General features: G+C 39.7%; 1 protein-coding gene across 1 annotated transcript in view; it reads left to right on the top strand.

The window, feature by feature from the left end:
* The first annotated feature begins 216 nt into the window (after positions 1–216).
* The window catches only part of LOC134751385 (fibrillin-1-like), a 29103-nt gene continuing 1988 nt past the window's right edge, over positions 217–27331 (top strand). Inside the window, exons 1-27 of the mRNA XM_063686747.1 lie at positions 217–410; positions 6286–6457; positions 6825–6903; positions 8170–8292; positions 9149–9251; positions 12114–12247; positions 12665–12791; positions 13336–13497; positions 13997–14176; positions 14940–15089; positions 15755–15851; positions 15955–16007; positions 16485–16613; positions 16954–17097; positions 17599–17752; positions 18314–18945; positions 19584–19805; positions 20356–20457; positions 21470–21646; positions 21932–22072; positions 23241–23398; positions 23966–24061; positions 24195–24322; positions 24675–24814; positions 25677–25827; positions 26523–26643; positions 27131–27252. Of these exons, the coding sequence (XP_063542817.1) occupies positions 350–410; positions 6286–6457; positions 6825–6903; positions 8170–8292; positions 9149–9251; positions 12114–12247; positions 12665–12791; positions 13336–13497; positions 13997–14176; positions 14940–15089; positions 15755–15851; positions 15955–16007; positions 16485–16613; positions 16954–17097; positions 17599–17752; positions 18314–18945; positions 19584–19805; positions 20356–20457; positions 21470–21646; positions 21932–22072; positions 23241–23398; positions 23966–24061; positions 24195–24322; positions 24675–24814; positions 25677–25827; positions 26523–26643; positions 27131–27252 (4058 nt within the window). The 5' untranslated portion in view covers positions 217–349. The remainder of the gene's footprint in view (positions 411–6285; positions 6458–6824; positions 6904–8169; positions 8293–9148; positions 9252–12113; positions 12248–12664; positions 12792–13335; positions 13498–13996; positions 14177–14939; positions 15090–15754; positions 15852–15954; positions 16008–16484; positions 16614–16953; positions 17098–17598; positions 17753–18313; positions 18946–19583; positions 19806–20355; positions 20458–21469; positions 21647–21931; positions 22073–23240; positions 23399–23965; positions 24062–24194; positions 24323–24674; positions 24815–25676; positions 25828–26522; positions 26644–27130; positions 27253–27331) is intronic.

Genomic DNA, 27331 nt, shown 5'->3' with positions numbered 1-27331 from the left:
ATGAAATGAATCAATAATTTTTGTATTTTAATTACTATAATCCAAAAGAAAACATCCCACAAAAGCCCAATTAATGTCATGGGGCATTCTCTACCAAACAACCATAAGGCTGATCAAAAAGATACCGCCGATGGCGCCGATGACAATCCGTTGTCTCAGTAGGCTTTCTGTATTTTCCCACTCTTTGCCAAGACAGAGAGGTGCATGCGCGACCGAAATAGATCGACTCAGGCGCACGCCGTTCGCGCAAGGATCCATGGAGCGTTCCTAATTTAAAAATCGAACTTTCAAACTGAAATGGAACTTTTTATAGAATTCTCTCGATCAAAATAACTGTTAAGTGAACAAAATGGAATTCAATATGAAGTTTAGTGTTGTGTGTGTGTTAGTGTTATGTAGTTTTACTTACGGTATGTATTGTTTACTTTATGATAGTGCTGATAATTCTTGCGTAAATAGTGCATTGGGTTACATTGCACTGATTAAGTTGGAATTATTGTTAATGCAATTATTTTGCTTGTTTCATTCAAAAAATACATGCGGTTTATCATTAATGAATTAAATGTTAAATTCAATGGTTGGGTAGCAAAGTTATATTAATTAATTAATTATATTAAGGCCTAACACCAACTTAAAAAAAAAAAACTTTATTGCCACTTACTCATTCCTTTAAAGTTAATAACAAAATGAAGTACTTAATAAATAATTATTTTAAAGATGCGATGATCTATTTATGACAACAATTATAAAGAAAGACCAATAAAGGAAAAAAATATTGTTTCGATGAGTATTAGTTGCCTGTGGAAAGAAAAGTACAGTCAGCGAGAAAAACTTGTACCAAAAATGAATTTTTTGCCAAAAACTTATTTACAATGTATTTACAAACTTATTTAAAAGTACAGTCGACGATAAAAAAATACATTTCTATTGGGGTTGGAAGGGGCCGATTTTTATTAGAATTAATTTCGTAAAATTTTGATAACATTTGGTGGACAGATCTGATAGAGACTATTCTGTACAATATATACGCGCAATTTCAACGTGTCGTTTTTAAATCCTCCACCGCTAGTTACAAAAAGTATGGTATTTTCGTAATGTTTCGTAAAAAGTATGGTTTAGGGTCGGCAACGCGCATGTAATATCTCTGGTGTTGCAGGCGTCCATAGGCTACGGTGACTGCTTACCATCAGGCGGGCCGTATGCTTGTTTGCCACGTTGAAAAAAAAAATATTTTCATATTTATCCCGCCCGGAATATCCTCATTTCAGTGAAATTCTATCGCAATCTAAGTAACAAAAAATAAAGTTAATTGGTATTTAACAAAATCACCCGTTTCACGCATGAGGTAATTTTAAGTATATTTCGATATATATTTCTCATGATGTCAAATATAACCAAAACAAGAAAAAATACCACCAACATCAGTCATATACAATTATGTCATAACTCAAACTTAAACCATGACATTGAAACTCCGACCTACTTAACTACCTTTCAATAGTAATAAATTAATAGGAAACAAAGTTCAAATGTCCATCACTAAAAACTCAACCGTTTGTTAAAGCAGGAAGGTTTTAATTCCAATATCAACAGTGATTAAGAGGGGGTGTAGAGTCGGGAGATTTGAAAGAAACAAAAATATACTTGTGATTGAAATTTTGCTTGTCAGATCCATAGGTCATATACTAAAGAGTAAGTCTCTTGTCGGTGGAGCAATTTCCATGTTTCGCGGTAATCTTCCTTCTCTTTGACAGCCTGATACGACACGACGTTGAGTTTTTCCTTTATTTGATGCATGTCCGCTCTCCTTGGTCTTCCCTCCTTCCTCTATGCTTCAACTTTCCCTTCTATGATGTTTTTGATAAATTCGTCGTGTCGTATCAGTTTTTATTGGTAGTTTTACGTGTCGTAGCTATTTTATAATAATACTAAAATTTACTATAATTATACTGTTATGATACCATAACGATATCAAGGTAACGATATACAATCGAAAACAAATCATGGTAGACATGTTTTCGTGATTGTTAGGGTTCCGTACCCAAAGGGTAAAAACGGGACACTATTACTAAGATTCCACTGTCTTCTGTGTGTCTGTCACTAGGCTGTATCTCACGAACCGTGATAGTTAGACAGTTGAAATTTTCACAAATGATGTATTTCTGTTTCCGCTATAACAACAAGTCTGGCTTTATTGCAAATGGCCTGCTTACCATCAGACGGGCCGTATGCTTGTTTGCCACCGTCGTGGTGGTATAAACAAAAAAAAATAGTATACAGTCTTTGCCCTGGCGCTCCGAGTCCCTTCATCAAAAACCTGTCGAATAGATAGACGCCACAGGAGACCGAAGAGCTGGCAGCTTCCTCGTTCAACGTATTAGCCTAACAATGCAGCGAGGAAATGCTGTCAGCGTTTTCTGTACCATGCTGCAGGGGCCGTTTTTAGAAGTATTATAGTGTTATTTTAGATTGATTTATTTGTTTGTTTAGATTGATTTGTTTTTGATTGATTTAGTCTTAGATTGGTTTATAATTATAGTTTTAATCGTTATTGTTATTTGATATTCTTGTTTAATTAGTTAAAATAGTTATAATTCATATTTTCGATAGAATTTATTCATGGAATTTGCGCTTGTTTAAAACGTTTAAAAATTCAATACATATAAAAACTAAATTTTGCGTTAGTCTGCCCTTAACAGTGAGGACGGCGGTATACAATTATTTAGGAGAATCTGTTAGCAATTCGCAATGTTTTTATAAGAACATGTGATGAAACCCATCCAGATGTCAGTCCATCTGGCGACTATAAAAAATGGCTTATTCAGGGCAGTGAGACGATTAAATGCACATTATTACGATTAATGATTTTTTTAAAAATAGCCAAGTATTGAAGACTGTGGCTTTCATAAATAAATGTCGTATGTTTTGGTAATTTCCAAATAAATAAAACAGTAAATAGAAAGTCCATGCATAGATCGTGATCGGCAACGTCAAGATCTGGCTTCGTCAAGTGGACACAAAAGCAAAAAGCTTCGTCATCGACTTACAAATGATGTAATCCGCAACAGGCTTTGTCAATCTTAACCACTAAATTTAGGCTATGGTGCCACCCCGGACCGTTTCCAAACATTTTTTTTTTAATTCTTAATTGACTCTAGTGGCTCTATGATAAGAACTGTAGCCTTCGCTAGGAAAGCTTTAAACTGAATAAATGTATGGCTCCGCCATTTAAAAAAAAAAACAAAAAGTGTATTGACCAAAAAAATTATTTTTTCATTTCTCATGCTCTCAAAGAGGTTCATTGTTGTTCTAAAAAGTGTACAGAAAATGATACGTTTCTGCACTAAAGCATTTTCCTGTCCAAGTACGATTTTGTTAATTTTGTTACGATAAGCAATTGATATTTGGTTTTAAATGGATTTGTTATACAATTTCCATTCTGATGTTTAATTCCACATTCCAATAACGATACTTGTACCTAAATTGCTAATTGAAACTACCCTCAAGAAATACTATAAAAATGTATAACAGTCATGTTTTTGAAGATGCAGATATTACTTTCCTCGTATTCGAAATGAAAAGTACTGTTTAACTCGGGTGAAAGGTATCATTTCAGCCCCGGACAATTGGCGATTTGGCGCTCTCACTGCGTTCGAGCGCCAAACTACCTTAGCAGTGATCAGTGCCTTTCATTCCTTGGTTAACAATCTACTATAACACTTTTACTGTCCGTGCATTACATGACAATGACATGCACCGTCAAACTACTCTGTCACGTCTACGTGACGTCAGAAATGGATGGCTCTATACATCTGTGCATTACCTGTGACGTATCGATCCATGTCAATCAGTGAAAGCGAGGGGCAGTTAAAGTGTTAATATTCGAATCTGCTCACAAAAGGATATAATTAGGTATAATTCAAGCCCATTTAAACTGCAATTGCCTATTATTTGCAATTTTATGAGTAGGTACTTGAAAACTATAGGCATAAATTTTTTATTGTTCAGTTTACGATGAAAACAGTTACGTAATTAAAACAATTAGGTCACTCGGCGGTAAGTCATTAAAAATAGGTACGTATAATTAAATTAATAAACACTACATAGGTAGGTATACACTAACCGCAACATATATACAGTGTGGAAACAATAAAAAAAATAAAAAAACACTGGCTATTTTATTCCACCAATCGATACAGTTAATGTTAAAATTTCACCAAGAAACATATTATTAGGTCATATATTTGTTTATAGTACAAAATATCCATAAAATCGAATATTTCATTTTTTGTCAGTTCGATTCCCGCGCGAGAAGAGTGAATTAAGAATGCAGTTTTGTAAAAATAAAAGAATGTTTCCTTTAAGTAACATGAGCTACTCGTAACTTAAGGTTAGGCACTTTCACTTCAGGGCCCATATTTTTTTTCCACTCTGTATAGACGAAGCTACATTTTACATTTCAGGAAACGGTCCATATGACTGACACATATTACTCACTGACAGTTATCCCTTCTTCATAAATATACCCAGATATACCCCGCCCGCAGGTAGTATATTACCCAATATAGAATAAATAATAGTACTCGGTAAAGAAGGTTCACTCTAACAAAACGCGTCTATTACGACAGATATGACCGCTAGGTGGCGCAAGCGCGAGCAGGCGTCCGTTCCGTAGCGGTGCGCGGCAACTACTATGGCTAGACACCAAAATTGGTGTGGGCCGCATGTACTTTTAGCGACGCGACGAAATCGCGGAGTGAGCCACGCCTGCCAATACACAATTTCCCGCTATTAATTTTTTTTAATATTAGGTAGGTTTTTAATATTATATGTTAAACATCTTGTCAAACATTTTGCATGTTTTTGTAAGTATTTTTTGATAATGCGAATCTGAAGATAATACGAATGGGCCCGATCATTCTAGCGAACAAGGATAATTTCCCCATAAACATGCTGCAACATCGCGTGGGCACAAGTTTCCTCCCAAGAATCTGCTCCCATTCCACTGACCCAGAAATGCGACATTGATGCATGTTTGTTTATTCAATATACTCGTCTTGTGGTTTGCGGTAAACTTGACTGCTTTGGAAGAGTGCAGGCATATTCAAGATGACAAGCGTTTTCGAAACAACTCATACTCGAACTAAGAGATTCCTTGAGTTTTTGCTGTTTTTTTTAATACTACATCGGCAAACAAGCATACGGCCCGCCTGATAATATGTTAAGCAGTCTCCATAACCTATGTACGCCTGCAACTCCAGAGGAGTTACATGCACGTTGTCGACCCTAACACTCCACACCCTCGTTGAGCTCTGGCAACCTTACTCACCGGCAGGAACATAACACTATGAGTAGGGTCTAGTGTTATTTGGCTGCGGTTTTCTGTAAGGTGGAGGTACTTCCCCAGTTGGGCTCTGCTCTAGATCTGGAATGACATCCGCTGTGCTGTGCCCTACCACACAAAACGAGATGACATTCATAGTGCCCGTACCTCTACAAATTATACACCTAAACCTTTCTCGAAAATCACTCTATTTATATGTGAAAACCGCATGAAAATCCGTTTAGTAGTTTTTGAGTTTATCGCGAACATACAGACAGACAGACGCGGCAGGCAGGGAACTTTGTTTTATTAAATGTATTGATTAAGTAAAGCGATTTTATAGTATACTAGAATTAGTACGAGAAATGATACTAGTGATGTCACGTCAAAATAAATCCATCTCAATCAATGTTCTTTTCATCACATCACCTATTCGAAAAAGGGCTTCTTCTTCCCCGCTAGGAGGAATCAAAGTGACACTTTTCTTCCCTGCTAGGAGGGATAAAATAAAAGTGGCACTTTTCTGTTCTAGGACACGATTTTTTTCTTTTTTTCCATACTATTTTTTAGGTAATTAATATGGAACATAATAATTTCCTCATAGGTGATGTGAAAAACAGTATGTGTCACATGGTAGCAAAATTATTTCCATCTTGGGCGTTGTCACTTGAATCCCTCACTACGCTCAAGATTCTATTTTAGAATCCCTCGCTACGCTCAGGATTCAATTATAGAATCTTTCGCTTCGTTCAGGATTCAATGTACGCCCTCGCCGTAAATATGTCATTTTACTCCCTTGTGAAACAATCTACTATTTTCATATGATGACTGATGTGAGTGATGTGAAAGATTGTAGTTTTCCAAAGGAAAACTATCCATATAAAATATTAATACAAGGCGACCAGATATTCGCTTAGGTACTAACCAATTTTCATCTTTACATCGGCATCTTTATTTCCCAGGTTTCGTGGACGATATCCCTAAAATATCGAAGCTATGCTGCGACCAGGGCACGTCGTACGCCAGGCTGCATACGTCAGAGGACTGCAAATCATCAGCTCCGCCGGCTGTGGCACGGGATTTGGGCCCACTGTGCTTGTATGCCATGGATGCTTGCTGTAAACAGTATTTCCAGTAAGTGATTATGTTTACCTATTTCCCTTCATCCTGGAGAGAGTTATTATGACTGGTAAAGTTGAAGACACCAGACTTCAGGGCCCTCCTCCTACTAGATGGTGTGCTAAAATCACTGCACCTATGCAATTAAAACTGCACGAGGCCATGCGCTTGGCGAAGAATAGAAGCATATGGAGGAAACTGGTCTTCGACAGAAGAACATGATGTCACGATCCTCAGCAATGAGGGACCGACTGAAGAAGATGATTTCCATTCCCGTTCATTTATTCATTACCCGTTTTTTAGAGAGGGGAATAAAAGCATTGTTTTTGGATGGTAAACGCCGGACGGATTTGATTCTTAACTATAATTTTGCTACTTTCAGGAAGAAGAAAGAGTGCGACACAGGTGTCGACATTGCAACGAGCACACAAAATTGTGACGGGACCATTGATACCGTACAAGTAAGGCGATTCACACACGAAATCTTGCGCGATGAGCGAAGGAACGGATTCAATACTATATACAGTCGCCATCAGATATATCGGAGCGGCCAAGGTGCTCACAAATATCTGAGCACGCCTCTATGTGTGTTCAGACATGAGCATCTCGGTCGCTCCGATATATCTATCTGATAGCGACTTTTTTGATAAAAACTAAGGATGCGTATTTTAATATGAGCTCTATGATTAGACCTTGCAAACCACCAGAACCATATATGTAGGCTTGTAAAACCATCATATCCATCAATCGTGCCTGATTACAAATTATCCCGAGAATCGATTGAGAATTACGACCTTACACACAACAGTCGGATTGCCTGACATACGAAAGTATTTTTGCCCAAAATGAAACAGAGAGGCTTCGCGTTTGCTGGGTCAATACACAACTCCCATGCAAGCTCGTCATATTAGCACGCAGATATTAATATCAAATTGAAATTAGAGTTACCTAATTAAATTAACCCAATTATCTAACATTCTCGCATTCCAGTATCGGTTAACTAAACACGAAACTAGGTAATTATAGGAATGCTTATCACTAGATAACGTTCTAATATGAGAAAGGGCTTATGAAACAAATTGTTTTGTTAATATAGGACATTTTGTAATGAGCAGTTTTATATCTGATATAAGAAAGGGCTTAATAAGCACATTGTTTTATAAAGATAAGACATTTTGCGATGAGCAGTTTGTGTTGACAATATTATGAGATTGTTGAGATTAGTGTTGTGGTAATTACTAATTATGTCAGTGTCAACATCCTTATTCTATAATATAGTAACGTAAATGTTTTATTATCTCGGAATAAACAAGTATTAATAGAACAACTTAAATCCGTTGAAGGATTTTTAATACGTATAATCTCTTTTAATGGCTGATATAATTGTGTCCCGCCAAGTTTCTTGCCGGTCCCATATTGGGATACCCTCCTCCAATTGAGGAGGGATTTAAAATTTAAATCTTCTCGAGCAGTGGTGGCGGGTTAGAGCCAGCCAGCCGGCGTAGCTTTTTCTGACGTTCATAAGCGCATTGTAATGTAGGTACTTGGAAAATAAACTATCTTTATATTTATCTTATCTTTATCTTGTAGCGCGTGTCACCGACAAATAGATTGACAATTCATTTAACAAAATCGGCTCAATAACGTTACTGTAATACCACAAAGTTCCCATAAACTTCGGTGTCCATTTATCAGATCATCTAAATAGTATTCTACCTCTTTCCTAGTCATGCTGCAACGAGTGCAAGAGAGGGGTAGAAGCTGCCGGCAGTGGCAACTCCTGCAGTGCCCCAGAAGGAGAAAGCCAAGACCAATTGCTTTCTGGAGACGCGTTTAAGCAGTGTTGTGTGGTAATATATGTTCAACAATAAGCCTATATATTTGTGGATGCCGCGAAAGAAGCGCGGACGTGGCAGGCCCAGACGGAAATGGCGAGACGACTTAGACACCTTCATCAGTAACAGGTCGGAAAAAGCACAACAACGGGAGTTGTGGAGATCAAGGGGAGAGGCCTTTGCCCAGCAGTGCGACGCTATAACGGGCTAAGAAAAGAAAAAAAATCCCATGTGGAGTTGGATGTATGCCAACCCTTATCGAAGGTACTTACGAAAGTTGTTGGTAGCCATAAGCAATCGATCACCAACGGATGTTGTAATTTTGCGACAAACATTTAAAGAGGGTAAAAATATCATCCAACACTACATTCGGACGACCGGTCTGGCCTAGTGGGTAGTGGCTAGTGACCCTGCCTGTGAAGCCGATGGTCCTGGGTTCGAATCCCGGTAAGGGCATTTATTTGTGTGATGAACACAGATATTTGTTCCTGAGTCATGGATGTTTTCTATGTATTTAAGTTTTTGTATAAGTATTATATTTATATATATCGTTGTCTGAATACCCACAACACAAGCCTTCTTGCTTGAGCTTACCGTGGGACTTAGTCAATTTGTGTAAGAATGTCCCTATAATATTTATATTTATTTATTATATATTAATATGATAAAAATAAGATAACATAAAAATGGAGGCATCAAGTGGATGCCGCAAAGAATCGCGGACGTGGCAGGTCCAGACGGAGATGCCGAGACGACTTAGACACCTTCACCACTTTCACCAGCAACTGGCCGGAAAAATCACAACAACGGGAGCTGTGGAGATCAATAAAAAATAAATTCAAAAATGTAAAAACCTTTTGTATACTTTCAGAAAACCGTCGACCATAATAAGAAGTTGCATATAGAGCCTTTGAACCACACGACCGCGGGGAAGCCTGCGCATCATGTGTACCCTGCTATACCTTCATCAAAAGGTAAATCTAAAAATTTCCACAATCACTTAGTAAATTATAAATTACCCACTATAACATTTGAAACTTTCGCGTTTTGAACACATACTAAATCACATTTACAATCGGGTCTATCGCGAATTTATTAACCGACTTCAATTTCATAGAAGGAGGAGGTTCTGTATTCGGTTGTGGCTGTTTTTTTTTTTTTTTTTTTTATGTATGTTCACCGATTATTCCGAGACCCGTGGTCCGATTTGAGTAATTCTTTTTTTGTTCGAAAGGAGCTACTTCCAAGTTGGTCCCATATTAATCTGGTTCTGATCTGATGATGGGATCCCTGAGGAATTGAGGGAATTCCTCAATTTTTAAAGGCACATGTATGGTGATTTGGTCGTTTTCTTAAGCAAATTGAGCATTTTTTCTCGAAAACCACCAATTTGATGAAGTGGAGCGGATGATGATGATTGTTTTGATGATAATGATTTCAGCGATTACTCCGGCACCCATGATCCGATTTGAGTTATTCTTTTTCTGTTTGAAAGAAGTTACCTCTCCAAGGTGTTTTCGTAATATTTTTGGTTTTGATTTGATGATGGAATCCGTGAGGAATTGAGGGAACTCCTCAATTTTTAAAGGCACGTGTGTGGTAATTTCGGTGTTTTCTAAAGTAACTCAAGCATTTCCTCCCCAAAACCACCAATTTGATGTAGTGCAACTGTAGCCTAACCACGAGTTTGACACTAAATAGTCTTCGTAACTTACTTTGTACACTAATATGCTAGTACGAGCGAGATGCATAAACAGTAAGTTACGCACACGATAGCGAATATATCAATGTCAAACTCGTGGTAAGGCTACTGATAACTTCCCTCGTATGTGTATTCTGATTTTTGATGTAGGTAGTGTTGGAAACAACCAAAGAGACTGAGAGGTGAAGGTAGAGGGTATTAGTGTTTGGGGGGTTTGAGGTTGGGGGTTGAGGGGAGGTGAGTTGATGGGTTGGGGACTGTGGGGTTGGGAGTTAAGGGATCGGGGGTTAGGGTTAGAAGTTAAGGGGTCTGGGGTTAGGGGTCGGGGAATGGCGGTTGAAGGGTTGGTGGTTTAGGGTCGAGGGGTTCAGTGATCAGGGGTTGATGTGCTGTGAGGTTGAGTGATCACCGGGTTTGAGGGATTGGGTCAGTGGCGGGGCGGAGAATGGATTTAGTGACAGGAATGATTTCCCAGACGGACTCGAGGAAAATTCTGATTATTTAATAAAGTTTACGAATTTACAGTTAAACATCATTATGTTTTTCATTCATGCGTCACGCTCTTAACAATGTTTTAAAACTAAAAATGGAAAAATAAAAACTTTTATAAAAAAAAAGATAAACCGACTTCAAAAAGGATGAAATAAAATATTATCCTTTTTAGGGTTCCGTGTTTAAGTATATGCGTTACCAACGGATATTTTTGAAGTCGGTGCCAAGCCAAGTACTCCAAGTAGTAACAATACCAGTCAAAAATAATCAGCTTTATGTCTATAAATCCCATTACAACTGTACAAATATTATAAACGTGAAAGCAATTATGTCTGCCTCTTTGTTACCTCTTCATGGCTAAACAACTGAACCGCTTTAGCTGAAATTTTGCATGAAGGTTCCTTGAATTGTTTTATATTTTGAAATGTAGTCCTCTGGATAAGCGACAGTCCCAATCCCACACTTGCGTGCTATGACTGTTCAAGAATTAGTAAGAAATGCTCTTTAAAAAAATACGACGACAAAACGTATTAGATTTACACTAACGTGCCGACAAGCATGGTACGAACTGCGCCAAGAAGGTTCAACCGTGTGTTCTGTTCTGAGGTGTACAGAAAGTTCGTTTATTGTCGTCGTGTACGCTGCGTCTTACATAGGCGAACACTCGCGAACGCGAAGCGAAGCGACGCGGTACGGCGCGGCCGGCCCAAGGCGTTCGCGTTCGCAACGAGATCGCCCTCGTAGGACACTTCTATATCTATGTATCTTTATCGAATTGCACCAAAATCATTATAAATATATGGTTTAAAATTTGGCTTGGCACCGACTTCAAAAATATCAGTTGGTAACGCATATACTTAAACACGGAACCCTAAAAAGGATAATATTTTATTTCATCCTTTTTGAAGTCGGTTTATCTTTTTTTTTATAAAAGTTTTTATTTTGTTACCTTTATTTACCGACGTTTCGACACAGGTTTCTCTGGTCGTGGTCGCGGCTAACTGACGTCCCAGCAAAATGTCAAAATAGAGATTTGTGTGACTGCCCGACGAAAAGTGTATTTAAAGTTTGGGGTAGGCATCACATTTTCGAACCACCCACTACACATAAATGTTAATTATTGTCAATAGTCCGACACGCAACACTCACAACATCCGAGCACACATCCGAAGATAGATCCCTTGGCTTTAACTTCTGGATCACTGGTCCCCAAGTTGCCGATAAGTTAAAACCATCTTCCCTATTAAAATTTCTGGGGTGCTTCTTGATTTCAATCGTTTCTCGCACAACTCCAGGATAATAATGGCGTTCAGTGGAGACAACTTTTGGTTTATGAAGCTCAATCCAGTGATTTGCGCCGCATGTAAGTAGATGTTCGGCGATCGCGGACTTGTGTACTTGGCGATATAAAATAAATTCGCGATAGACCCGATTGTAAATGTGATTTAATAAATTACACACTGTAACCTAACCACTGTGTGAAGGTTTCAGATATTTTTGAAGTTTTGTGTCATTACATGTCATTTTCATTCTATTTATGTCACTTGTATTTGCAATAAAGGATTGCTTTTGAAAAATATTAAGGATTTTTTGAATAATGATGATGTGCCAATTGTGTAATGGCGTCAATTGTATTGTCCAGAGGTATCCTCGCTGTGTGAAGAGTATGCTCCGAACGAGCTCTGCGCGCACCACTGTATCCCAGTACCGGGCTCGTATAAATGCGAGTGTAACCCAGGATACAAGCTCATGCCTGATGGGAAGAACTGCAAGGAGGTATGTTATCTCTATCTATTATCTCTAGAGTATTCGGCCAGATAATTACCAATTAACGAAATGTATCTTTGACCCTTTCGCAAAACGCCCCGTCTGCAAGTTGCCCAATTAATAAAAGGTTTCTTCTTGAAATTATACCTGAGTTACATAAGTCTTTTTTTTTCTCAAAATTAGCTTATCGCAGTCACTTTATACCTAAGTGTTAAGGGCACGCAACGCAAGCAGTGTGTCGTCTCACATGGAATACCAAACATTACAACCGGATGTATGTACGCAAGGTGCAGAAGACGCATCTAGTGTGGATCGGCTTTCAGATTGACTAATCATAATCACCTTCCTAGCTTTTTCCGACTTTTTGCCTTGGCTCATTGAGACAGCCTGGGTTCCGCTCTATTAAATATTTGACTATAATTTCAGGTGACGAAAAACCGCTGCAAACCCCGTAACCCCTGCCAGCATAAATGCTACGATAACGGCGGAACCGATGTCCAGTGCTCGTGTAAACGGGGGTACGAGCTGATGGCTGACGGAAAAAGTTGTCAAGGTCTGTTGTTATTTTTTTCTTTTGTTTTTTCTCTGCTATATCCTAGGAGGCGTGTCTCAAAAGCTAGGTTATTGCCAAACTGGGTTGGGTTGAGTGTGTTATTTCGCTTCTATTATAGGTTCTGCTCAGAAGTCTTGTTTGATAATAATTATATCAATCAATCGTGGGCTGATGCCACCGCACCGCCGTCGGCAAGGCCCTCGTCATCGTACCCTGAAACCTAAGTGGTCACGCACAGTGCGGTTTCAGAGGAATTTCCTTCAGCGAGCGCTCCGGTTGTGGAGTGCACTCCCTGTCGAGACTTTTAGTATTAATGGAGTTCTTCAAAGTGAATTCAATGAGTCTACATGTTTCTAAAGGATCGGCAATACGCCTTTGACATCTCTGGGACGCCTACAAAGTCCAAAGGCTGACAGCTTTTCATTTGACATGCGGCCCACCAGCTTGTTTGCTGCCAACGTGGTATTAAAAAAAACCTGAAAGCTTTTACGAACTATGCCATTACATCCACTTTGAGTTCATGACTTATCAACCTTTATTCCAGATATAGATGAGTGCACGCACGCCCCGCCGGTGTGCCTGCCCGGTACGAAGTGCTACAATGTCCACGGCTCCTACAAGTGTATTCCAGTGAAGAGCCATGCTGCTGAGAAGGGACAGTGCCCTCCAGGGTTCACCAGGAATCTAGTTAACTTTGCTTGTGATGGTGAGTGACCGGTGGTGATTTTTACCCGCTCATCATCAGCTTTTTATAATATAATCTAAGTCAGTCTAAGTATTGCTAGTCCTCCTCTCATTTTACAAAGAGAGTTCGGTTCGGTATCCTGCTAATCCAATTTCTTTTCCAATTTCTTCACTATGACTTGTAAGTCATAATGAAGAAGTGTTGATGTACATCAACACTGTTAATTGACTACATTACGGTACGTTAACTTTATTGCAACGACTTTGTTGTTGTTTAGTTCCTTAAGAAACAATACATTTGTATATAGTAAAACATGACTAAATAATCATACTTAGTCCTGATGACAATGATACTTTGTACACAAGTTCTAAGAAGCTTGTACCCGTAAGTCCCGTAAACTCCAGTCGCCGTACAACAAGACTTAAATGTAAGGGTGTCCCAAAGCCGCAAGATCGAATGCCGAAATGAATCGCATTATTTTGTGAAAGATATATATTTACCTATCAAATTTTAATTCCAGACGTCAACGAATGCCTCCTTTCGAGTCCCCCCTGCCCGTCGTACCTCTGCGAGAACACTATAGGGGGGTACAAGTGCGACGGCGTGTCGGGAGACCCGGCGAACTTGGCCAACAGACCCAGGGTTGTTGAAGAGAGGTGCCCCACTGGGTTCAAGACTGGCATGAATGAGGAATGTGATGGTAAGGCTCAGGATTATCACTTCATATCAAGAGACCTTAGTAGACTGACCAAGGATAAATGAGGAAAGGTGTCCTTACCTTACGTATGCGGAGACCCCGAATTTTATTTGCAGTTTTTATTTTACTAATTTGTCGGCGTAATTGATAGAAATACCCATTCCAATTTCAGCGATCTAGTACTAATGATTACGGAGCTAAGCCGCAGACGGATAGGATGACAGACGGACCTGGCAAAGCTTAAAAGCTTAAGTAGACTGAAAACATTTATAGGTGTGTTTGAAGTCACCAAACCACATACTTTAAACTAGTGTGGGAACTATAACCCAAATCCTCTTGGACAATGAGAACATGCCTGTTTCCTGTGATGCGTGAATAATAACGGGGGTGTTTACTGGCAATTACGGGAACCTGGCCGCGATGGGACACGCTGACAACACCGATTGTCGTATGTGTGGCGAAGAGGAAGAGACAGTAGCACACATAATGAGTGAATGTCATGCCCTCGCCAGACAAAGAATGAAGGACTTTGGAACAGGCTATCTGGCACCAAAGGAATTCAAAACACTACCCATGAGCTCCATCATCCAGCACATGGAGATGGTGGAAAAGCTCTTGAGTAGCTGACGGAGCTTTCCTAGGGGGTAACCGCACAAAAGATCCCCATGGGTCGAAATGTATCCGCACGGGCCCCCGAAACCATAAGATAAGATAAGATAAGACCTGTGATGCGTGGAAATACATTGTAACAGTTTGTCTTTTTCAGACGTGGACGAGTGTGCAGAACACAAGGATGATTGCAACCATCTCTCTCAGTTTTGCATCAACACCCACGGCTCCTTCTATTGCCAAGATCAGGCCTCCAAATACTGCCCGCCAGGATTCAAGATTAACCCTAGAACGAACATGTGTGAAGGTAATCTTCAAAATTCTTCTTTATCAATCTGTTTCTTCACATCCTTTTCAGGACTTACCTACGCTTCCTTTTATCCATGCCAATTTGTAAGGAGATAGTGTATAAGTAAGTAATAATGCAACCTTGCTGTTTGTGTAGCTTTAAATTACGTGTTTATTGAATAAAACTTAAGTCTTTAATCAGCACTAACTTATTTAATTGCGCCTCCAACTTTCCGCACCACATGGCGATCCTGCCTGCCTGGGTTCGCACGCCGCCGCGGTTGCGAAATTGCATTATTACTTACTTATGATTATTACAAATTATTGCGGTGTCTCGCGATCAGTTTCCAGCCGTCTTCACTATATTTAGACTAAGGTTTTTCCTCCTGCATCTTCTTGCGTTTATTTAAAAGCCTGTCAATCTTTGCTATGAAAGATCTAACGATCCTCCTTGACATTTGTATATATTACTATATTTTTATTTTTTAATGTGTGTTTTTGTTATTTAATTTAGGGTAAGTTGTGTATTTTTAATTTTATTTGTAATGTAATTTTTGACATGTGTTTTTGGTATTAAAGATTGATTGATTGAACCTCGATCTTGAATCGAAAGCGATAGATTTTTTGACCTTAACCAGCTTAAAATATAATTCGACTTAAACGAATTTACCTGTTCTGTTGCAGATATTAATGAATGCGAAGACGAGGAGCTGTGTGGAGATTTAACGTGCACTAATCTATTAGGACAGTACACGTGTCAACAGAAACGGGACAGGAAAAAGTGAGTAGTTAAAATGTTGAATATATATCTGTGTATTTGGGCTCCATGTAAAAATGGTGCTCTTGGAGTTGTTAGGTATTTTAATTTTAATTTTATCCTTCAGAAATCAATGTCCCGATGGTATGCGACTAAGAAGAGGAACTAGTATTTGCGAAGGTAATTTTTAAATATTAGTTAATATTTACATGGCCGGTTTAACATCATGAGAAACTAAAAAAAAAATGTTTTTACTACAATAGCAGGGATTGGGAGACATTGATTCCTTTTTGAGAGAGATTTTGCTTTTCCTCTGATGTGTAGATGAATTTAGCGAAGATGAAATAATGCGATTGTCTTAAAGGTTCGTACAGCAGGAGTCGTAGCACGGTACGCTTATCACCATGCCTGTCACGTTCTAACAAGTATGCGAGTGCGAAAGTGACGGACTTAGTGATAGGGGAAACCATGCTGCGCGGGCAGTACGCGAGCGGGTCACGAACGTCACTCTAGCGACCCATTCACCAGATCTGGACTAATCCATGTCCATGTGCCTCTCTATGGCCTTTGCACATTTGACCGATAAAAGAAAATAAATAAAACTTTGCGATAGTCACCGTGGCACCGAGAACTTAGCAGGATATCTTTCTTTCCCAGATATTGACGAATGTTTGGAAGGCACCCATCTCTGCGACCAGTACCAGACCTGTCACAACACCAACGGGAGTCACGAATGTCGATGCAAGCAGGGCTTCGAAGCTGATTTGCTGACTGGAGCATGCGTTGGTAAAAACAATATAAACCTTATGTCAGTGAGATAAGGTTTAGGTTCCTGAGCCTGTGTTGCAGCTGGACTAGGTACAGGGAGCAAAGCTATTAGCTTAGCACCCCTGCATACATATTTGTAGCAATAGCTTTACTGAAAATATACATCAGATCTACCTACATCATCAGATCACTCCTTATAATAGTATTTTTTACCGACTTCTAGATTTCGAAGAAGGTTTTCAATTCATCTGAATGTGGGTCTACGTTTTCTCGAAGATGGCGGGGCAGATATGAGAAATTATTGATTTTTCTGAATGTTTCTACAGTTGGTCCTGATTAAACGTTATTTCTGTTTCAGATGTTAACGAATGTGCGAGTGAAAGTCATGACTGCGTCCCTCAGTCGCAGCGCTGCGACAACACTGTGGGATCTTATCTATGCATCCGTATCACATCCTGTGGTACAGGCTACATTCTTCAACATTCAACGGGACAATGTGAAGGTACACATCTTAAACTAAATGTTTAGCAACATTACTTGCCTATGTTGCACCACAAGTGCATACCTCAGTTGCAACCTTTCGACGACATTATGGTTTATGGTTTAAGAACTTTATTCTCAAAAAGAATTTACAAAATTCGCTTACTTGAGAATACAATTTTTTTTATAATAATATATCTTAGGAATATTGTCTTCGGTTACCGCGATAGTTACTCATGAAATAAAACTATGAAAACGGATTATATCGCGTATATTGAATTTATAATACATCCCGACGTTTCGAACTCTTTACAGCGTTCGTGGTCAACGGGTGACTGAGGAAAAATTACAAAGTGCAAAAATACCCACATACTAAAATCCGTTCCGTTCCGTCCGTTTCATATATCCGTTTTCATAGTTTTATTTCATGAATATATCTTAGGACTAACGTGCAGACAATGTAAAATCAATAATCATAGAATCATTACAACTATGACAATCTGTTTTCTTTTTTTTCTTCCAGATATAAACGAGTGCGCGCTTGGCCAGGACGACTGCAAGCGGCTCGGGCCTAACTTCAAGTGTATGAACATCCCTGGGTCCTTCCGGTGCTCCCGGGTCCTACCCAGCACCACCACCACTACGCTTAACCCGGATTATGAATATTATTACGATTCGTGAGTACCAAATAGTTTTTTATTTAATCCAATAAATATTTGACGTCAACACTACACAAATAATTCCACAAGTAATTAGTAACTGAGGTCAATGTGGGAAAGACATACAATTTTTGGTTGGCAGCACCGTCGTAGGGTATTTGTATACGTAGGTACTTCGCTATAAGTACTTACGTAGCTACAGTCAAAAAGGAGAACTTCGCTCCTTCTACTCTACCGTCCTTCTCTGTAAGTGGAGTATGTGTACAAACGCAAGACTTAGAAGCAACGGAAGAGCTTATAGACGGTCTTTAACCACATTGATCTTAGTCTCAACCTCTCCATACCGTTTGCGGTGGAATGTACCCACAACGGTCGCCAGCCATACGACCTAGATATAACCTAATCCATAAGTACTTATTTAAACTATTTTTCGACGACAATACGCCAAATCTTCCTTTATTTTATATTTGTCTAAATGCGTAGCGTAATCTTTAATAAGTTTTTTTAAGGTTTTCTATCAAAAAAAAATCCTGTATGATATGTCTATTTCGTTGTAAATAATAAAAAACTTGTTTACAGCGACGAAGAAGAAATTAACGGAACTCTACCAGAAACGACCAGTGCAAAACCAGAACCATCCACACCTAAACCAGAACCATCCACACCTAAACCAGAACCCATACCAACCAGTCCTTCTCCACCTACAACCTCATCAACAACCCCAGAAACGAGATCAGAGCGCCCTGAAGACAACTTCGTCTTCACAGACAAGGACCCAGACACCAGAGACTTCAACTTCGGACCGATACCCACACCATCTACTTATTACGAAACCAGCCAAGAACCAGAGAAGCCACAGCCTAAAGAAGAACAACCACAAGAATCAGAGAAGCCACAGCCTAAAGAAGAGGAACCACAAGAACCAGAACCACCTAAACCTGAAGAAAGACCAATTGAACCACGACAACCTGATCTAGTTGAACCACCAGTTCCTTTACCACCAGAAGTAAGGATACCACCAACTAGTCCTAAAATAGTATTTGTTAATAAGAAAGATGAGGATACGGCGACAGTAGAGGCTGAGAGGAGACAGGATGGTTCAGTGTTCGTCGATACACAGGACTTGCCTGAAGGGGAGTGGACGAAGATTAATGCGAAGCCTATTCAGTGCCAGATTGGGTTTGAGCTGGATTCATTTGGAGCTTGTTTTGGTAAGTTTTAACTCTGACATCTTCAAAATACCACTGATTTTCATTGTAGAAGTGAATCGCGAGTTAGTATCAGTATGGTGGTTTCTGGCAAAGTAAAATTATATTTTTTACAAGCTTTGTCAGTACAGTCAGCGATAAAAGCTTGTACCAAAAATGAAATTTTTGCCACAAACTTATTTCGGTAGCCTTTTGACTGTTACTTACAGTAAATGAAAGTGTCAATGTCTATCGGACAATATGACTCAAAATATATTTATGCAACTGAACCCGAACGGTTTATAAGTACGTAAAAGATAAATGTTTTTATTCAGCTAAAACGTTTGTTCTAAAAAATATATAATAATAAAAAAATACATATACAACACGCCACTCAGCGTATATGCTGACATTTGTCAAGGCATTGACGTTCTAGAAAATACACAGAAAAACCTAATAAAAACAATACTGGAACTAGCTTTTTTAAGTTAAAGGATTTCAACATCCTCCGTTGATATTGATAAGTTGAGAATGTTGAGATTGTATTCGGGTAATTTCGGAAATTGGGTATAAACGAAAATCATTTTATTCTTTTTTCCTTTCGAAATTACACAAATACACGTTACACTATTATGCTTGATTTTTATTTACCTATCTTCCAGACATCGACGAATGCGCCACCAACCGCCATATCTGCACCAGCTTCGAGACCTGCCGTAACACCATGGGGGCCTACGTGTGCGATTGCAACGAGGGTTACAGAAGAGACCTGTTCACCGGCATGTGTGGGCCCATACCTACCACGACACCAGTCACTACTCCACCAACGCCAGCTACTACTCAGAGTACAACTGTGGCTCCAACTAAAGCTACTACACCAAAGTGTGAGAACAGTCTTCTTTCTTCGTCTTTGGAATTATCAGGCTAAGCTGAATGAGGTTCATGGTCTCAAGTCTTATTCACGAAGCAGAACTGCGGCTCATAAGCCGCAGCCTTTAGGATGACTGACATATATTTGATACTTATCACAAACCTCTTCTTATTATTTATTAGATGTTCAGAAGCGACACATGGTAAGAGGGTCATCATCACTTATCACATTGATTGACATTTAGACAGATTTTAACATAAACCTACAGAAAATTTATTATGTAGTAGGTACCTGTTCAATATAAGTCGGGGTGACCCGAGACGCAGGTCCTTATTTAAAGATTTTTGTGTTTTTGTGTTTGTGTACGTCTTAATTTAATTTATTTTATCATATATTATTATGTAATTCGTTTTATTTAAATGTCTAACCTCATATGGAAATATTTTCTGGATTAAATAATTTTATTCATTCATTCAATATTCATCCTCTCTGGTAATAAGCTGAGCTTACAAAAGGCAAATTTAAAATGTTATTTCTATTAATATATTGAACTTATTTCGCAGATGATTATTGGGGTTCCCATCGTAAATTGCCACGGCCATTCCGACCCCGGATTCGTTGTGACGTGGGCTACCATCTTAATCCTACCACGGACCAGTGCGAAGGTAACTTTTTTAGCTAACAACAAAATTTTGGAGCTTATCATCATCATCATCTTCCTAGCGTTACCTTAGCTCTCTAACGGTTTAGTACTTGGTCACTACATGTACAAAATGAGTGTCATCAGAGGTCCCAAGCTAGAGACAAACCTAGGCCTTGTTGTAATTAGCTAGTGTTTCTCCCGATGTTTTCCTTCACCTTACGCAACTGATACATGACATTTCGTAGGTATAAAAGTTCAAAGAACTCCACTGATACTACCCTGAGTTTTAAGATCTGGAAACTCGGGACAAGGCCACCCGTATTCGCTGCGGGGACCTGCTCCAACAAATCCAAGCCCCAATAAATACAAGAGTAAGACACATATAGCTTCTGCCCGACAACGAGCAACCGGCCGCTCGTATTTCCATTGAGGACCGATTGACTCACACAAATGGTACAAATGAAAAAAAAACCTGAGTTTGAACTTACTTCCAATACTCATGAATTTGAGTTGTCAATGCGTGTGTGTCGTCCGTAAACACGAATATGAGTAAATCGGCTTGTTGTAAAATCACAGTTTTGTCTTAATGACCCTACCTATTCTCTTCCGTCGCTATCTTTCAACTCTATAATCCTATAATATTCACTACTAGCTTTTGCCCGCGACTTCGTCTGCGTGGATTTAGTAACAGCAGCTAAAGTAAGTATAGCGCCTGGAAAAATCCTCATAGCAATCATTCAATTTGACCATATTATGCACACAAATTAGCAGGTACTTCATTAGTTATCTCAATTCCACCCCGCTTTTTACTTTCTTAAGGGATGTTTTTAGGGATGAAAACTATCCTATGTCCTTCTCAGGGACTCAACCTATCTCTATGCCAAATTTCATCTAAATCGATTCAGCGGTTTAAGCGTAACTACTATATGTATATAACAATGATATATTGCGTATATAATAAGGGCGTTCGTTAGCGTAAGACAGACAGACAGAAAGACTTTCGCATTTATAATATTAGTATGAATGTGTTCAAGATGTGAACGAGTGCGTGAACGGCCAGGCCAACTGCGCCGCCGTGGAGATCTGCGTGAACACGGAGGGCGGGTACCGGTGCGACTGTCCTCCGAACTGGGTGCTGGATGCGACGCGCCACAGATGCGTACCTGCCAGGAATGTTCATGGATTCCCGCATGGGTACGGGAATGAGCCAGGTGAATTTGCTAAGAAAATACAAACACTTAGTTTCTTGGGTTGCGAGACTTGAAATCAGTCCGAGATTCTTAGTCAGTCAATCTTGAGATTAGTCCGGTTTCCTCACGGTGTTTTCCTTCACCGAAAAGCGACTGTTAGATAAATATCAAATGATATTTCATAAATAAGTTCCGAAAAACTCATTGGTACGAGCCAAGGTTTGAACTCGCGACCTCCGGATTGAAAGTCGCATGCTCTTACCGCTAGGCCACCAGCGCTTAGTTAGCCTATTTCAATGTTTTCAGAATATCAACCTCCAATCGAGCTGGATCCTCCGGCGAATAAGGGCACGAAGTACGTGAAGCCCATAGTGACTGACCTGGGTAACCGACGGAAGGTTGAGTGCCAATGGGGCTACAGGCTGGGAATGGACAATATTTGCGAAGGTGAGTTTTAGATTCAATCATCATCATCATATAGAAAGAAAGAAAGAAGAAAGAAAAGACATTTATTGTAAAGACCTTCTACAAACAGCGCCACCTCAGTTACAAAAAAGAACTTACTCACTAAACACTTAAAGCTAGGTACAATGGTAGTTATAGAAAAAGGAGTAAGGTAAGGGTTAATGAATAAACACAAATTTTGGCGCCGCTATAGTGGCTACAAAAGGTCGCCACTCAGCATATGCATATCAGCCTTTTATCGCCCACTGAGCATAAGCCTCTCTTCGAGTACGCCACTTATCCCGGTCTTGAGCCAATCTCATCCAGAAGTGACCCGCAGTCTTCCGAATGTCGTCCACCCAACGAGCTAACGGACGCCAGGCACTCCTTTCGTCTGAAAGCGGCCACCATTCCGTTAACATTCCGGCCCACTTGCCATCACTCTGCCTGGCAACATGTTCCACCCAGCTCCAATGGTAAGTTTAATAATAACCGTAAGCATTAAAGAGATAACATGTGACCTAGAACATAATTAATAAATGAGACATTGATACTTCACGCGAATGAGGAAGGGTTTCCTGTGCTGCCATCTAAGGTTCACATTCACCATCTATGTGCAGCAACTGCAAGTTGCACACCTTGTTTTTTCTATTCTCGACCATGGCCGAAGAATACATAGACCCCACACCACTGCTGAGACGTCGATTTCCTCTAATTTCAGGTCACAACTCTGTTTCAGCAAGCGGGGTCCATGCATGCTTAAGTCCATGCTCTGGGCAATTAAAAACGTCGTAATCAGGATGTTTTTACACCAATCGATCAATAGGGAATATTACGAGTAACTGCGTAGGGGGCGCCACTACCACAATCTGAGGGTCTATCGCGAAACAAGAAAATCGAAATTTCGTTATCTCTCTGTCACTCTTGCATATTCGAGTAATAAAGAGGCAGATAGCGAAATTTCGGATTCGCGTTTCCCGGTAGGTCCTCTGTAAACAAACCGCCTTGATGCATAATGTCATATTTTCTTATCTCTGAAAACTTGTCAAAAAACTGTTACTAAACGGGTTAGTGCTGCACTCTGGTGGCAGAACATTGCAGTAATACCCCGTATTAATGTGAATGGCCGGTGATCGTATAATAATTTTAATAAATATTTGATTATTTCCAGATGTCAACGAATGCGCCACTGGAGAAGCGAAGTGCGGACCAGAGCAGTACTGCACCAATCTGCCAGGCGGATACCAGTGCAGTTGTCCTAAAGGACACAGACTTGCTGGTGACCATGAGTGTGCTGATGTAGACGAGTGTGCTTTAGCTGGTAACCAGGTAGGTAATCTATCTGGTGGTCTACCTTCTTCTTCTTTTTACAAGCTTTTATTTAACTTGTCCTGTTAGTATGTATGTTAGTGTGGGTCAAATCTTGGAAGCTAAATTTGACCCACTTCCCGATTTCCGCAAGTTTTGCATACATGTAAATCGGATGACAATCCAATATTATGATGATATCGAGCTGATCTGATGATGGAGACTGGAGGTGGCTATGGAAACTGAGATATAACAACGCAAATTAATTGTTTTTGTGGTTGTTAGAATTGTCCCGATAAGCATTATATGCCTGTGGAAAGAAAAGTACAGTCAGCAATAAAAGCTTGTACCAGAAATAAAAAATTTGCCGAAAACTTTTTTAATTCCTTTTCTATCGAAGCAGTTTGTATAATGACAAGTGCTAGAAATGAACTAGTCGCAAAGGTTTTTCATCCACGAGTGTTTCCTTGGACCAGAACTCCTGGCATTTAAATTCTCCCTTAAATCATCCGTAGGACCTACTATTTACTGATAGGTGATGTACTCATCGTCATGTGGTACTTAATCTTATCTTTGTTTTTGTTTCAGTCGATATGCTCCCAAAATGCTAACTGTGTGAATACAATTGGCTCCTACCAGTGTCATTGCCACACAGGGTTCAGATCGGCACCCGCCAACGACAAGGCAAGCTTATTCAATACGTTACCTACTTGAGTATACTTTATAAGAGTAAAGTAAATGGACAATTTCCCCATTTAAACTGAAGCAAGAATAGCAGCAGCAGTCAACCTTTCTTATAAAGTCTATTGTTTCTCAGGTGTGTGTCGACGTAGACGAGTGTTCAGAGTCTCCAGTAGGCTCTCTGTGTGAACAGCGCTGCAACAATGTCTGGGGCGACTATAAATGCTCCTGCCATCGCGGGTACAGATTGAATAAAGACAACAGGTTGGTGTACTATACTATATACTTAGTCTCTTTCTGTCTTTGTCTTTCCTCAGTGGATTGTGACATCATGTTCTTCCGTAGACCAGGTTTTTCCACAGTCATATAGCACTTTTAAAGAAGCACAAGATAAATAAAAGAAAAATACCTCTGTTTGGCTTGAAGGTTAACTGGTAGAGAATGCCTTCTTGCATTATATTCGCCTTTTGCTGTGCAATAAAATTTAAATAAATGAAATTATGACAAGTAAATAGTAAGTACCCACTATCAATCGTACAATCGGGCTATGTTTAAACACATTTTCATAGAAGGTGTTTGCATTTTCGTAAAACCAATAAATCTAACTTTTTCACAGAACGTGTTCCGACGTAGACGAATGCACAGAATATAAGTCCAAGATCCTCTGCATCGGACGCTGTGTGAACGAGCCTGGTAGCTATAGGTGTACGTGCCCGGCGGGCTACAGACTCTCTGAAGACAAGAGGAGCTGTGTTGGTTAGTCCGTTATTGTCATCCGCCATCTATCCGTCAAAACCACCACACTGCCAGCAGTCTGGTTGTCCAAACAACCATTACACGCGACATCTATTAGCCATCATCCGGAGTCCTGAATGAGTAATTTTTCATCCAAAATTCTGAGTTGAGGATACATTACACTAAGACAAAGCCAGAAGCATAAATCCAGGATCTTTCGTATCGTATATTGCGTGAACGAACCTAGGTTCCTACTGCCAGCAGTTACCCGTTGGTGTTCCCGATGGACAGGCAAAACAGGCTCTTTCAAGACACAAGGAGGTATACTGGTACCAGGGCTCGGAACTGGTATTGAAATACCTGTTAATATCGTTCCAAAACCGTTATATTATTTCGTTCATTAAAAAGCCGGTAAATTGATGGAACGCGAACTAAAAAAATACCCTCACCCTTACCCTTACCCTACCCTTACCCTTGGCTTTCGGGGACTCGATTAAACTCGTTCTTTTTCGCTTCGATATTTTCAATTTAACCGGTTAATTTCGTTCCACAAAAACGGAAGGCGAAAATTCAGTATCTCAAACAGTTATTTAACTGGTAACCGCCAACGAAAAAGAAATACTTTTCGTTTCCGGGTGAACGAACGAAACCGATTTGAAAAATAAAATGGTTTCCGAGCCCTGACTGGTACAGCTTTTAACAAGCTAGATCCTTTTCCCCCTTGTCTGTTTATGCTCTTAACACCGAATCGTGACGTTTATTTATTTAATCGAATGGCATAAAAAGTCACAAAAAGTCCGGTAAAATTATAAGTAAGTATAATGGTACACATTGAAGTTATGTAGTTTTCTTTGGATTAAAAATATTACCATTCCTTTTTCAGATATCGACGAGTGCGAAACAGGCGAAGCCCCTTGCGCTAGTACCGCGGGGACAGTCTACGGCGGCGTCAGTGACGTCTGTCTCAACACTCGCGGCGGATACCGTTGCGAGAGAATCACGTGTCCGAGAGGGTACCAGCTCGAAAGTAAACAGTAAGACCCAAAGCATTAACCTAGCATAAAAATTAAATAGCCCGACGCTAGACTTCTTCAAGCAACACCGGGAAGGCAGTCGGCATTCGCACTATTTGCCCTCTGCCGAAGCGCATGCCCAACTGTTCATAGCGCGGTGTGTGTTGTGACTCGTCCGTACACAAAAAGAGATCGAGGTGTGCAAGATTTGCCTTTGACGTGTGTCATTTTCTGTGTATTTGTGTCGTCATTACAGATTGAAATTTGTATATAGTGAGTCAGAAGTGCGACTGTGTGCACGTTTCACCCCGCAAAAAATGGCAGAGCGATTTGTACGGTAAGCACTTAGCCTCCTCCCTTCCGACGTGACGGAAGTCGGTGTTGCTCGAAGCTAGACGCATTCAAAATATGTTGTGCAGATATTTTACTAGAGATATGCTATTATGGTATACCCACTTCCAAATTCCAAAATCCAGTCGAGACAAGCAAGCGAGAGGTGTGTACGTTTTGTCAAGTTCTCGCAAACGATATGAGTTATGCACTAAAATACCATCCTAATAAAACCTGGTGAATTACAGCTCTGAGTGTTATAATTTTAAGACGGCAATAATTAATACGTTGCTATCTCTAAGGAACTTGAGGAGTGCCTCAAATAATCAGAAAGACAAGGGGTTTTGGACCACGCTAATAGTCGAATCTACTGTTATTGTTTTCAGTCGCTGCACAAAGATTGAAAAGGTCTGTGCGCCCACAGACTGGGAGTGCGCGCATCAGCCTACCACCTACTCCTTCAACTTCATCACCTTCGTGTCCAAGTTGTACATTCCTGATAACAAGGCAAGTTACAAAATTTAATGGTTCTGAATTTATGATTTGAGCTCTTTCATTTGATATCAACAAACATTTTGAGATATTCTTTTGTAACCAAGCTACATTGTGATATTAGTCGTACGGTCAAGGAATTTATTCACTTTTGCTTGTCAAAGTCATTCTTGTCAGTCACAGCTTGTCATGGAATTCCTAGCGGCTAAATATTGATTCTCACTATGATAAGACAGGAAATGGGATAAATATCAAATCCCGTGACTGTTAATAAACCTTTCAACTGCAATCAATCCCATCTCAAGAGCTTAAATTTTCGTGATATATACAGATCTAATATGTACGCCATAATATTCCAAATACGTTGTAATTAATGTTTGATTAAAATCAGGTTTCGTGTAGAAGCGGAGGCACATTATGATATCATTAATCTTGTGCTTTTATTTACTGACCTTAAAAGTATCAGCTTCTAATCCATATTTTAATTATTATTTGGAAACAGGTGGATCTATTCACAATGAAAGGTCCAGCGTGGAAAGACGTGAGGGAAAACTTCGAGCTTCGACTAAAGGACGTGAACGCGCCGCCTACCGTCAAAGACAAAGCCGACATCAACGCATTTCTGTGAGCATTTTTTTAACGAGCCTATTAAGTGTTCCACTACTGGGCAAAGGCCTCCCCCTAGACTTCCAGTCTTTCCGAT

Source organism: Cydia strobilella, chromosome 22 (genome assembly GCF_947568885.1).
Source record: "Cydia strobilella chromosome 22, ilCydStro3.1, whole genome shotgun sequence".
NCBI lineage: Eukaryota > Metazoa > Arthropoda > Insecta > Lepidoptera > Tortricidae > Cydia > Cydia strobilella.
The sequence above is the reverse complement of the archived record's forward strand: the minus strand, read 5'-3'. Positions and strand labels throughout refer to the sequence as shown.